Source organism: Condylura cristata, unplaced genomic scaffold (assembly GCF_000260355.1).
Source record: "Condylura cristata isolate star-nosed mole 26May11 unplaced genomic scaffold, ConCri1.0 scaffold00033, whole genome shotgun sequence".
In the NCBI taxonomy this organism is placed as follows: domain Eukaryota; kingdom Metazoa; phylum Chordata; class Mammalia; order Eulipotyphla; family Talpidae; genus Condylura; species Condylura cristata.
Genome location: NW_004567134.1, coordinates 10,430,013 through 10,444,411, shown reverse-complemented (window position 1 = coordinate 10,444,411; position 14,399 = coordinate 10,430,013). Strand labels below are relative to the sequence as shown.

General features: G+C 43.1%; 1 protein-coding gene across 1 annotated transcript in view; it reads left to right on the top strand.

Moving 5' to 3' along the window:
• The window catches only part of MRPL3 (mitochondrial ribosomal protein L3), a 29,794-nt gene extending 15,666 nt beyond the window's left edge, over positions 1-14,128 (top strand). Inside the window, exons 7-10 of the mRNA XM_004692310.2 lie at positions 6,961-7,069; positions 9,328-9,405; positions 10,572-10,649; positions 13,697-14,128. Coding sequence (XP_004692367.1) covers positions 6,961-7,069; positions 9,328-9,405; positions 10,572-10,649; positions 13,697-13,849 — 418 coding nt within the window. The 3' untranslated portion in view covers positions 13,850-14,128. The remainder of the gene's footprint in view (positions 1-6,960; positions 7,070-9,327; positions 9,406-10,571; positions 10,650-13,696) is intronic.
• Positions 14,129-14,399: the final 271 nt, after the last annotated feature.

Below are 14,399 nucleotides of genomic sequence, written 5' to 3'. Positions count from 1 at the left end.
TTTTGCATACAGAACTGGGGTACAGGCCAGAGGCTCAGGGGCGGTGAGAGGCTTCACCAGAGACAGAGTGGGGAACAGAACAGACAGATAGACAAAGTACACTGCTGAGGGGAGCAGCGGGTGGGTCAGGAGAGGTCTGCCACACCATGTGGTCACCTCCGGGGCAGGCAGGAATCGAACTCATGCGGAAGCGGCTTTAGATTCTCAGTGCTGTGCTTTAACCCGCTGCGCCACCAGGGAGGGCCGGGCTTTTTTTTTTTTTTTTTAAGTAACCAACAGAAGCAGCGTCATCTTTAAAATTTCTGCATGTTTTTCTTTAATAATTGCATTGGGAAATGTGCGTACGTTTATGTTTACTTGTGATAAAATTAGGTATGATTCTCTATATAAATAGTAAATGTACCAGTTGGGGCATGAGGTGAATATACATTTACCAGAGATCATTTTAGTTTTCATTTTTATATCAAAAATCGCTTTTCATCTGAAGGGTCTGAGAATAGAAACTCAATTCAAATTATACGGGAAAGATTTTGATACCTAATACGTGAAACCATTCCAGCAGAATAATCTTTCAGTTTCATTATGGCACTGCTAGCTAAAGAAGCCCAGTCTCTGAAATACAGCAGCTTTGTGTAACTCGACTGCGTAAGAACTTAACTCACGTGCGTGATGTATCTGTCCCCTGCCCCCCAGCCTGTGTGTTCGGGGGTGGCAGTTATATTCCAGTGCAGTTTCCAACAGAGATGCTAAAATTCTCCCTCCTAGTTTTGAGGAGGAAGCAGCTGTAGCTCATGTACAAGCAGTGGGTGAAGTGAGGTTGACTGGATTGGGCGCTCAGCATAGGGTGTTCAGCCTGTTTTGTTACATCCTGGCGCTGCTTATTATCATTGGAAGGTGTGTTGTCATTTTTCATTCCTTTCTGACTTCAAGAAACAGAATAAGCAAAAAGAAAACAGTGAAAATCTGTGTTGCCTTGTTTGGGGAGAATGTTGGGCCTCTGTCTTGGGACATGCAGGGTATGTGGATGACGCCTCTGGTGCAGTGGGTACCTGGCACTTCCCACTGCGTGTGTTACTGAACTTGGTATTGGTAGCAATGATCTGAAGTCATTTCTGGTTGTCTGGATTTTTACTTATGCATGTATTTATTTAAATTTTAAATCGAGACTAAAATCAGAACAGTACCTCTGCTTAAAAAGATTTTCTTTTGAACAAGGAGAACCTAAAAAGTCTACTCACTAATTTGGACAAATTAAAACAGCCCATATATTTGCAGGCAGGGTCTTAATTACCTTAATATCAATTTCTGGCGTAGTCTTTTTGGGGGTTTAGGGAGGGAGCACCACTGAACCTCCAAACCTGCCTGCTCTAAATTGGTTCTGCCATCCGCCGCATCAAGACAAAACATATAAGACTTTAATGAAAAGGAACCTTGATACAGTGAGTCTACAATATGAAGACAAAGAATATAATTTCTAAATCAAACACCTGAAGTCACCCATCCCCTCGTGGGCAAAAGTCCACCCAAGAGGGATTGGCCCAAAGCAAGGCCTGAAAGCTGCCACAAGCCAAAAGCACCTTCTGGCCACGACCCATAGAAAAGGGTTAGACATGGCCAGACAAGTCTGGGAGGAAAAGAGCAAAATCAAAATCAATATAAATGCTGCCATAGTCAGCATCCCCACAGGTCTCTCACCCACATGGCTTTCAACCAGTCCAGGGTCAAGAAACAAGCACAGTTTCTTCCTCACATGCTTGCTGCTCCACGTGGCTTCCTCAGATCTCCTTCTGGCTCTCCATCCTGCGTCTTTCTTCAGTTTCTTTCTCTTCTTTTCTCTGCTCAGCTGCCCCTTCCTTCTGGGTGGGGCAGGAACCTGGAACTTCCCCTTTTCCTGGAGAACGTCCTATTACATTATTACTTTCAAGTTGTTACTGTCATTTAAATTCTCATTATACTTTGACCTCAGCATGAAAACTATGCACTTACCTTGGAGTTGTCTGGGGTATTAAAACTGTAGGGCACTGGGGGGTTAGATGAAGGACAGAGCCCCTTTGCACATACTGAGATTTGATTAGAGTGGAATCTTTCTTTAAAATATCAAAATGTGTATGGAAGTATTGTTGCCCACTAGATGCTTTAAAGCTGATTCAAAAGCCAGTGGATCTTGGTTTTTTGTATTCCACTTTGTTGGTTCCCCCTTTAAAGCAAGCCTGTTCTAAAGGAGCAGAGGACCCCAGGCTCCCCCAGTGTCCTGCTGTTCCCGCAGGGCGCACCCCAGTGGCCTCAGCTCACACAGCTACTTCCCCCTAGGGGATGTCTGCTGGGGGCTGGAGCAGGGTGCAGCTGCTGGGGGCAGTTGCTGTAGCCCTGCATGTTTTCAGTGTTGCCTCGTTTTTTTTATGTTACCTTACAGACTACTCAAAGTAGTGAAAATGTTTAAGCGTGTTGATGAAACAATTTTCAGAATTATGTTTAGACAGAAGTAGTTTCTAAAAAAATCCTCTTAAATCAGTCACAGTAAATACTTTCCAAATAAAGGCTAGCATGTGGGTGATTCAGGGTTAATTTTGTTGTTCATTTGTATCCTAGACATTTCTAATTGCCTCACTGTAAAGCTACAGAGGAGCACTTTCTAGCCCAGAGTCAGCAAAGTGAGGCCCTAACGGGGCCATCTAGGTAGAGACTAAAGCCGTAGGCTCTGCTCCCAGCTCTGGCCTGGATGGCAGCCTCAGCCTGCCGCCTCACTTTCTGTAACGGACTCGTGACACACCTGCAACAGCTGGTAGTCCTGTGGCGAGAGGGCTGTGACAGAAAGCTCTTCACTCAAGACTGGATGCTCAGGACTGTGGACTGTTACGGCCACTGTTGATGTACTGCTATAAAATTCGTTTCATATTTGAAAAGGAAAAAATCTGTTTTCCTCAATAGCAAATAGCTTTTGAAATGCATGAACGACATTAGGAATTCAATTTTGGAATTCTCTAATATAAAATTGTTGTCTTCTTTAGTCTATTGCATAACAAAGTAGTAACTTGACAAAGCACGCTAGGAAATGTTAAAATTACATACTACTGCTAAATGCAGACTTTATCGGATACTGAGAAGGCTCTTCAAATAGCTCACGCATGACTGACCCGCTGGGTATTTTTGTATTTTGGTTATAGTCTATTGCTCAGCCCGGGCAGCATGGCCTGGGGTGAAAACATGACCAGAGGCGTCCATAGGCCAGGGGCTAGACCTTGGGGTGGGGCCTTAAGTTCTGCATGGAACTTAGAGAATGCATGGAATAAGTGGTTTCTAAGGTGCCTTTCAATTCTGAAAATCTGACTTTCCAGGTGGCAAGTAAAACATAACAGCCGATTCATAGCGCTTGGTCATATGGTCTCCTGATCAATTTAAATATAAAATGATATGTCCAAAGACCTTCAGGAAACTGCTAGGTTCATTCATGATATTACAGAAATTGTTCATTTGAATTTTTCTTTCTGAGAACCGCAGACTGAACTCAGGACAGCAAGGTATTCTGAGTTTGTTCAGAACAACCTGGAGATGTCCCCTTTTTATAAGAGGAATCAAAGGAATCACGGCTTAGTTGTCTTTCTGAGCTATTGAACGAGCTGGATTTGCTGTCAGAAGTTACAAGTAGTGCCCCCTTAGTGGTCACTTAATGATAAGTGTTTCCAGATATTGATGGAAGGTTTATGATTTTGAACATGTTCCATCACAAGTATTCCAACCTGGCAAACGTCTGTATGGCTTTTACTCTCCAGCATGTGGTGGAATGCAAAGCACTGGAAAATTCCACCATGACTGACTGTTGCATTCAGAAGCTCTACAGCACTGCCCAGACAGGCTTAGTCAACACAGAACTGGGCTGGAAAACTGACTCCTACACTGGGGGTGTTCAGTAGGATGCTGTTAGCTTTGCAGTGTGAGGATGTGGAAGGTAGGTGATACCTGGGTGAGTTTGTTGAACTGAAGAGAAGCTGTAGTAAGATTCAAATGTTTGTGATGTATTAGTTCAGCATGAAGTAAGTGCTGACCCTGATGGAGCATTGCATCAGCTGATATGGCCTTTTATATATGTCATTTATTTTAGTAAAAATTGTCCTTTTAAAGTTACTGGAAGTTGATTTGTTTTAAAATTAAAAGCATTTGGGCAAGTTGAACCTACGACATGGAATAAGTTTTTATCCTACAGGAAATTCTTATGATTATGATTTAGACATTATATTTTTATATAAGCCAGCTGTACTTTTTCACAATTTAACATTTCATCTTATTCTAACCCATTCTTGGTGGATCAGTGTTATAATTTGGCAAGGGTCTGACAAGAGTCTCTACTTCTCGTCTTTCAAAAGTTACATTTAACCATAGAGAAGCAGGGTTTAAGCCAATGATTTTTCACCTCTCACCCACCTCCATTTTTATCTAGTAAATACAAAATTAGAGAAGTCCAGCCGTTCTTTCTTTCCTTCAATACTCAGTTGCTAGTTTTCTGAGGGATTATATACAAATCACTTCAACTTTTTACAGCATAAGTTAACTAAAGAGAGAAGGTTAAAACTTAATTTGGAAATGATTCTGATTGAAACGTGTCTACACATACAGTATGAATTTTGAGTTCTTGAAATATTTTGCAACTGATGCAACACCCGATGACAGATAGTTCTGGTTCTTTCATAGTAATAATAGAAAAATAGAGTGATGGGCGTTTGAAGCTAGGGAGCAGAATGAGCAAAGGCATGAAAGTGGGGTATCGGGGGTTCATGGAATAACTTCTGTGGCTAGGATTTGTGATGGGTAGTGTCTGGACCCAGTTATAAAAGACCTTATATTCTCCAAACTAAGGAAGTTATTGGGGACCTTTTAAGGTTGTGGGGTTTTTTGTAAAGACTTATTTTTATTTATACATACAAGAACTGGGGTATAGGTCAGAGGTGCAATGGGGTGAGAGGCTTCACCAGAGACAGAGTGGGGAGCAGAACAGGTAGATCTACTGAATTACGCTGCTGAGGGGATTAGTGGGTGAGACAGGAAGGGTCTGCTGCGCCGTGTGGTTACCTCTTTGGCTGGGGATTGAACTCATGCTGGTGTAGCTTGACAGCACTGATTTTAACCCTTGCGCCACCAGGGAGGCCCCGGTTGTTGCTGTTTTGCTTGTTTTTGTTACTGCTGTTTTGCTTTAAAGCCTGGGCTGGCTTGTGTGGTGAGATGATTATCATGGGAATTTTCACCCCATGACCATGTGAACTTGACCAGAGGGAGCTGTTTGTTTCTGCAGTGTTTCTGAGGCGCTTCTGCTTGCCTTACCTCTGTGGCACAGGGCAGTAGCAGGGTCCTGCTGCAGGGGCAGACTTTGTGAAGCTCCAATATTAGTAATAACTTCTAGGGCTCGGCAGACTTTTTTCTCAAAGGGCCAGATAATATCTTAGGCTTACAAGCGTGTTATGGTCTATTACAGTACACAGCACTGCTGTTCTGACTCTAAAACAGCCATAGTCCGTGTGTAAATAGCGCAGGCTGTGTTCCAGTGAAACCTTTGCAGGAACAAGGGCCAGTGCAGGCCATCGTTGCCAGGCCGTGCAGGGCTTCGTGCCGAGCGGGTCAGGACTGCGGGCCATCTGTCTGCTCACGTTGCTGAAGGCAGAGAGGACTTGGTCAGAGCACTAAGGAAGCAGGAGTGTAGGCAGGGGTTGATGATTGGTGGTGGTGGGAGGAGGGTGGTGAGAAGGGAGGATGGAAGACAGCTTTAAGAGACATGGGAATTTGAACCTTGACGGTATGTTCAGAACTGACTAATTTTTTAAGATTGTGATGTGGCCTTATAGTTTTACATTTTAAAAGAACCCATGGGCCCTCCCTAGTGGCGCATCAGGTTAAAGTGCAGCACTGCAAGCTAGCTGCAGCCGCCTCTGTGCAAGTTCGATCCTGGCCCCGTACACTCGGGCAGCTTGATGGACGCTTGAGTCTCAGTCCTTGCATTCTGCCTGCACCACAGAATGTGTGTCTAGCAGAATTTAAAAAGGGTGGTGTAAAAATTTAAATACTAGGTTTTTTAAGATACTGTAGTCTGATTTTTAATTCATTGTTTTCAATTTAAACACTGAGGCCAAGATCCAAGGTTTTGTTTTTGTTTTTTTTTTTTTTCTAAAAATAAAACTTGGTCAGCATTGAGGACATTTTTACTGCTTTATTTAGTGTTTTCTTATATCTGTTGCTCCCTGACATGTCACCCTAAGACAAAACAGTTTAAAACAATGAAGGCTTAGTGGCTTTGTGTTCAGGAAGCCAGGACACTTAGCTGGGTGCCACTGTCTCAAGCCCTCTCACAAGGCTGCAGCCAAAGCATCAGTCACCTCAAGGGCGCACTTGGGCAGATACGGCCCCGTGCCGTCAGCGAGTGCAGGTTCGCGCGTTGGCTGGAGCCGGCCCTGCACGGCTCTGAAGGCGCCTCTGCTGTGGTGGGCGGCTCCTCCAGGGCCGCCAGCCTGAAGCGCAGGGAGGCTCCGTCTTTGTGTCCTAACGCCCGAGGAGACAACTCGGCATATTTGTGGCAGCCTCTTCTGTAGAAGTCTCCCAGACGCCACCAGAGCCGCTCCACGGGGCACGAGTACCACGACGTAGGGATCATACAGTCACCTGCCACGTAGCTTCTAAGTACTTTGGAGTGTGTAGGAATCCACGGTTAAACTGTTTTACAGGATCCTAAAACATTCCCTGTTCAGATAGAATTCCCTTTCCTTAGTTTGCTATTGTCTCATGATATTGAATTAATCATTTTATGTACAGTGAGACTCCAGGAAGGGGTGATAAAGGCTGGCTCGTTTGCAGTTTTACAGAGCCTTTTCTAGTTATTTAGATAAGGAGCTTTAGAAAAGCTGAGGTACTGTCAAAAAATGTACGATTGGGAGTATTTTATGTGCCGTTCATATAAATTTTAATGTTTATCTTGTTCAGTATTGGTAAAGGTTTCCAAGGCGTCATGAAAAGATGGGGATTTAAAGGCCAGCCTGCTTCTCACGGTCAGACGAAAACTCACAGGAGACCTGGAGCTATTGCGACTGGTGTAAGTATAATATAGTGCTGTTCTTTGAATGCTAAATGTTCCATTTCTGCGCATACAGTACTGTGGTGTGTCCTGGGATCAGATCTTAAAATTTTTAATCTGAGTCCTGGTGGTTTCCAGCACTTGCCACTTCTGTGAGCCTGACTGAATGATCTAGTTGGACCCCGCTGCTTATCGCCAGTATTCAGTGTTTCCCGGCTGCTCACCCCTGTCTCCCACTCTGTAGGCTCAAGCCACCTGCAAGAAACAGAGCACTAGAACCCCTTTCCAGCTCACCCCACTGGCTACCTCAGATTTGGCTTTTGCTTTGAAAAAGAGTTGGGAAGATTGTCAAGGACAATATTATAGTTCAAGGGAAAATGGTGATGAAATCGAGCACAGAAGTGGAGGGCTCTTGTATTGCTCATCAGCCCTGCTCTCCCAGAGGGGGACCATCAAATGGCAGGAGAGATTTTATCCTTTGGAGTACCAGAGTAAAGCAAGATCAGTCTTTAGAGATTAACGACTCTCAAATAAGTAATACAGCTTAAAGCTACTCACTACTCCCCTTGTAGATTGCATTATCAGTCTGTTTAATCTTGCCTATATGTTGATAGGAAGGCACTCACCTCACTGGAGGGGAGGCAAGAGAGTGCATCCTTCATGTCAGTCAACATCTAACGCTGCTCATGTAGTATTTCCCCCCGACACAACACTCCTGCTCTTAGGGACTTACCCTGAAGGTATTCTTTCCAAAATATAAAAATGCTTTCACACACAATTAGTCTTTGCAAATATTTGTGACGACATGCCTAAGTGTCCACGAGCAGCGCTGTGTCTACACTGCAGGACACTGTGCACCTGCAACAGCGGGAGCAAGTCGGTGTGTGAGGGAAACACACAGACTTGTGCGTGAGTCCTCGGCGTTATTCATAACGGCCCCCGAAGGGAGACAATCCAAATGCCCCAGTCAGTGAGTGGGATACATCGGTGCATTCATACATGTCTGTGGCAATAAGTGGGGTGAAGTGCTGGCACGTACTGCAGGGCGGGCAAGCCCGGGAGCCTGCCAGGTCGCAGAAGTGGCCACAGTAGTGCGCGTTGAGATTGTTGTGTGAAGTGTCCGTCTGCACAGCTGGAGGGTAAAAGGTGAGTGGTGGCTACAGCAGCCTGGGGCTGAGAGGGGTGTCCAGTGACAGCCCTCTAACAGGGTCTAACAAGCTTTGGAACTTGTAAGGTGAGGAAATGATCTAAAATCGGAATACAGTTACTGTATTGAAAACATTTAATGTCCGCTTTAAAAGGGTGTCGCATACTAATTACATTTCAAAAATCACAATATAACTTATTTAATCACAAATCATAATCAGATTAGGTCCTCCCATATTGCATCTGTTCCTGACTCGGATTATGAGACGCACTGCTCTGTGTTCATGTCCTTCCATGGGATTAGCTAGTAAATGCTAACACTTCATGAGCATATATGAATGTCATTATAGAGGGTATAGCTAATCCTTTTTTAGTAATGTTATGTTAAGTGGGATGTTTATCACAAAATGTATTTGTAGAATGAATAGGAGTGATCCTTGGCTTATAATTCTCAGTACTGACTTGGAAGCTGTGTCGGTTGCTGCATGAAGATTATGCATGGTGTGCTATTTCCTACTGGAAGCTTGCCTGTTAATGTGAAAGTAGCAATGCAAAAAGTATTTATGTTCCAAGAATTCGTGTTGTGAGATGCGTTCCTACTTTAGATGTGATTCAGACTTGCTGCTTCAGATGATTATTACCCATTATGAAAGCCAAAGGCGTGAGACTGTATGAAGTAGTTTATGTGAATCAGACTGCCATGCAGGGCAAACTCAGTTTTTAGAACACTATGTCCAATCACTGGTGACAGAAGGTGACACCAGACAACCGGGGTGGGGATAGCTGTGTCCATCAGCTGTAGAGTAGATGAACACTGAATCAGCTATATGCGAGGTTAGTGGAAACAGACCGGACACTCGAGTGTCCTTTGGTGCCGTGTGTGTATGTCCTTTACTACTCTGTCTGTGTTTGCTTAGCTGATACTTTTGTGACTGAGTTTCTCTCCTACATCGTTTTTATTTTTTCTAATTCAACTTAGAAAGGAGATCTACTAGGCGTAAGTGTGTCCAAGCCCTTTTCCAGAGGGACCTAGTAGAATGGGACAAAACATTCCTGTCATTTGTGTTTTGGTTTGATCAGCACTGGTGAAATCGAAAGTAAGTACATGCTGACTTTGGGTCTCATTTTAGGATGTTGCCAGAGTCTGGCCTGGAACTAAAATGCCTGGACAAATGGGAAACATAGACCGGACGGCCTTTGGACTAAAGGTAAACTTCTGAAGTGGCTTTCGAGACCTGGGTAACCGCGAAAGCAGAGCTGTCTGCGCATGCATTCAGTGTAGCTCTGCACGTGGCTGCTGTGAAGGATTTGCAGCCACTGAGGAGTGAAGCTGTGCGGGGAGCGCATCCTGCAGTCAGCGATGGAAAACTTCCTAGCGCAAGTCATGGGACATGCAACTGTCACAAAGAATGTCAGTCTGACCTGGAAGAGGTTAGCAGATGTGGTTGCATGGGGAAAAAAGCAAGATTCAGAGCATTATATACATACTTCTCTCCATTTATGACACTAAAACACAGAAAAGTGGAAGGTTAAACACCAACTCACTTTGGGTTACACGTTGGATTGTGGGGCGATGGATGGGGGTGAGGGGGTGCTCCGAAGAGGAGGGAAGAGGACTCCCAGAGGGTTATGGCACAGCCACTGCTAGAGAATACAAGCTGTGTACTGAAAGGCGTTAGCATCTGTGTGTAGCCAGTGGAGGAGCAGGTGCTGGCTAAGTGGAGACGAGTTGTGCAGAATGGGAGTCAAAGATTTTTACAAAACATAACTGCTGCTCACATGCGTCTGTATCGGCGTATGGAAGTACAGAGACGGCGGCACTCCGCAGGGGCCGCTGGGGACGTCTGGTCTTTCTTCACCTGGTCTGGATCAAGTTTATTTATTTATAAACTGAGTGTAATATTTCTCCCTTCTAGTGCTTTTACTTTTGCTGAAGATTGCATCATTTCTGTGTTCTGCTGTGTATCGTGTGTGTGAGAGGTTTCATGGTATTGAGCGTGTAGCTGCTATTGCGAGCCCTGGGCTGCCCGCCACACTCTCAGGACCATTTCTTGACCCTGCATTCTCTGCCGTTTGTGCAGGCTGGGGGCTGTCTTACTACTAAAATTAGAACCAGAGAGAAAGTGGAATTTCCACTCGTTAGTGCTTCCAGCAGAGCCCACTGACATGTGGGTGAGTTTTCTAGCACTTACACAGCTATCTGGTTTGTCATTCACATATAGATGAATTTTTTGGTTTCATTAGCCTTTTGAAGCGCTGATCTGGTTATTACTTTACAGGCTATTTAAAGCCTCCACTTTTAGTAACATTGTTGTAATACAAGTACTTCCTCAAGTTTTTAACTAGGATTGATTGTGTGTCTTCCTTGCTTTAGGTGTGGAGAGTGAACACAAGACACAATATAATCTATGTAAATGGCTCCGTACCTGGACATAAAAATTGCCTAGTAAAGGTATGTACAATTGCTTTCCAATGTTGAGATAGATGGCTGTTTTCCACGTGTCCTAGGTTTTTCCGCTTTATGGTAATATCTGAGTGAAAAAATTGGAAAATGACCTGTAAAAGCAAGAATCTGAAAAAAGGATTGTAGCAGTAAGTAGAGGATCTATAGAAATAGAAGGATATTTGGATAGCTAGTTGCCCAAACATTTCTGTTCTTCAAAGAAAAACTTTTGAGTGTCAACCTAAAGGTAGAAGTGTAGGCATTTTTAGGAGATATTGAGTGTTTATTTTAAAAATGTACATTATTTGTGCCCTCCCTGGTGGCACAGCGGGTTAAAGCACAGCAGGAAGAAGCTAAAGCCACTTCAGCATGAGTTCGATCCCCACCTGCCCCGGAGGTGACCACATGGCGTGGCAGACCTCTCCTGGCCCGCCCGCTGCTCCCCTCAGCAGTGCACTTTGTCGATCTGCCTGTTCTGCTGCCCACTCTGCTCTGGTGAAGCCTCTCACCGCTCCTGCACCTCTGACCTGTACCCTAGTTCTCCATGCGTAAATAAATCTTTAAAGTAAAAATGTACATATTCATTTTTCTGTTCAAAAATTAACCTGTTACAGCAGGCTTCTAAGCCAACATAGTAGAGGTCACTTTTGAATTTTGAGTCTTCTGTTCTGAAAAACAAAGTTGATAGAAGAGATCCTAGCTATTCCCAGAATTCAGTTTTTCGTTTTCAGTTAATAGGTTCGAACTTAAACCTAGGTATTTTCATTTCTTAAAGTGGTTTGTATTACTAGAACAAAGTACCATTTTTGTCTTGCTGGTTTTATATTTAAAGCCCTTTTCTTCCCTTTGACTTTAGAGCGCCAGTATCCACGCACCCTAACTGTACACAGTGACAGTTGAACCCAACAGATCATCTTTGTGCTTCTCATAATGTCTCTACCTCCAGATTACTCACATTAGGTTGTCATTTATAACACGAGAAAAAGAAATTACTTTCCGTAATAGAATCTTACTGGATGTACATGAATTTCTGATGTTAAATCCTCCTTCCCCTGCTACTGTGCACGTGGCTTTCGCTGTGGTGGCACCTGCGTGCTTCTCGGGTGTCACCTCCGCCTTCCTGAAAAGCCATAGCATGTTCAGTGATGCTCTGATCTGGTTCATAGACACAGAATGAGCCCGCAACAGTTATCACTGGGATTTCCCTCCCCCAGTTCAGTAAACATTTGCCTGCAGGAAATCAGCTCGGTGGAGGATGACCTGCCACCCTGCAGACACTTAGAAGCTACAGCAAAGACAGCTCCTGGAAAGAGCCACCAGCTGCCTTTTGTAGCCTTAAACAGATGTCTTTCCCTACAGGACGGTGTGGAACAGACAATTTGATATTGTTTCCAGTGTCAGAAAGTTTGGTACATTGTGGGGACTCTGTCACCCCACTGTGAGCCTCCCCGTGGAGGTGGAGGCACTTCTGCTGGGGCCCAGCCTGGTCCGGCCCCACACCCCACCAGAGCTCTTGCATCTTCAGGGTGCAGGGCTCCCAGTACTTTTTTAAAGTTAAGGATAAGCTTAGGGATGACTGACTCGACTTCTCGTCTGTTCTCTGGCCTCAGTCGGCGGCTAAGGGCCTGAGAACCTGATCGTTGTACATTGGTCTCTTGTGGCTCGTCCCTTGCTGTGTGTCAGATTTGCCGGGGTGCTGTGTTCTGCCCCACTTGTACCTTTCCTCAGCTTGGCCAGTATGCAGAAACCCTGGAAAGTACTGGTAAAAATCGAGGTAGAAAGTTGGAGCCAGGGCTAAGATTACCTGCGCAGAGCACATGCCAGCGAGTCCCAGCCGCGGTTCAGGACTGGCTGCCGGCTGCGGCCCTGACTCAGCTGTGGAGACGAGATGTTTAGACGCCCGTTTGCAGCTAGAAGTTAGCGCACGCCTTGCTGTTGTCTGAGGTTTCCTTCAGGTAGGCTAGATGAGTAGAAATGTAAAGGTGACAGTTAGCTGTCTAGGTCATTTGTCTAAATTTCACATTTACCAAATTAGCACGGAAAGTTTGTTTTTGTTGCTTTATTTTCAATTCTGTTTTTTCCAAGTTTAAGTTCAGCCTAACATTAATGAACTTTATTTTTTTTCAACAGTTTATTTTCTTCGGGCAATTTACTGATAATTTCTTGGAACAATTTTAATGAGAGAGAGATTAAAATAGATAAGTTTTCCATACTTAGCTGTTCCTAGCAGCTGTGTTCTTATTCCAACCAAATTATTCATTTCTTATTGCCAAAATGATTGCCGCCTTTTACTCTGTATAATTACATGTATCTTTTTCTATTTCTCCCTGAATGAAGGCTGTAGAATGAGTCAGGAGCATTAAAGAATCCAATTTTTTTTTTTAAAGGCAACATTCTAGATTTGTACTATTCCTTTGTTTAAATTTAGAATCCAATTTTTTTTTAAAGGCAACATTCTAGATCTGTACTATTCCTTTGTTTAAATTTATGGATATGATTGGAATATTTTTATAATATTCCTGTTTATACTTTATATGGGTTATTTTTGCTGATCTCAGTAAGAATGCTATTTGTCAAATGAAGCAAATTTCCTTAACAGAAAAGTGGTATTTTGGGTTATATGCTTAGAATTAAGACTAACAAATATACTAGGCACTAAATTTTTAATCTCTATTCAATATCTGATGGGAAATAGGCAGTTAAGACAAGGTAATCAGTAAAAAAGTGGCTTCTGATACCTGTTGGTATATTGCTTGTCAGATCTTTCATTTGAAGAAAATCAACATGCATATAGTTGATATTGACAATTTATCTGATTTAGGAATTATGACAAGTTAGAAATAAATGAAATCTTCCCTAAAAGAAAATACTGTGATTGAATTAGTACAATTTCTTGGAATAAAAATAGATTGAGTACCTTAAATTAGCTGATATCACTTGTTATTCACACTAGAAAATTAGATATTCTTTGATGCTAAGTAATATTGTTTATTATGGGCTATCTTTAAATAACATAATTGCTAATGCTAATAAAATTTTTGCCTTCTCTCCCCCAGATAAAAGATTCTAAACTGCCTGCATATAAGGATTTCTGTAAAAATCTGCCATTCCCTACATACTTTCCTGATGGGGATGAAGAGGAATTGCCAGAAGATTTGTATGATGAAAATGTGTGTCAACCCAGCGCGCCTTCTATTACATTTTCCTGACATGTAAGGAAGCAAGATCAGTAATGTAACCAGTACTTACAGTTCTGAGTCACAAAACTATACTCGGCATCTTTGTCAAAGGTGTAACTATGATCCACACCTTATTTGAATTGTTAAATATCACATTGAACAGATCAGTTAATTGGATTTGCTAAATTTAAATGGACTGGCAGTTTGCATATTAGCAAAATCTTTGTAAGTTATGCTTTTGTTTTTTCACTAGATACTTCCCATCTTACCCTAAGATGTTTATAAACTTACCTTTTGTTAAAGATTTGTCCTGTCTCTGAATGGGGTGGTCATAGAAAACCGGCAAACCGTAACATAGGGACTGGTACAACCTACTGGACAAAAGAAACCATTTCCTAAACTTCATTCTGTTTTAGAGCCCTAAAAAGAACAGAAATAAGATTTTTAAACTACAGAAATATATAGGGACGTCTTGGTTAAAAGGACAGACAAGCTTCACTTAACATGTGCTGGACAGTAGCCTCCGTGCGACTTCCTGCTCGCTGTGGGGTGATTAAGGAAGCGCAGCAGTATTCTACCA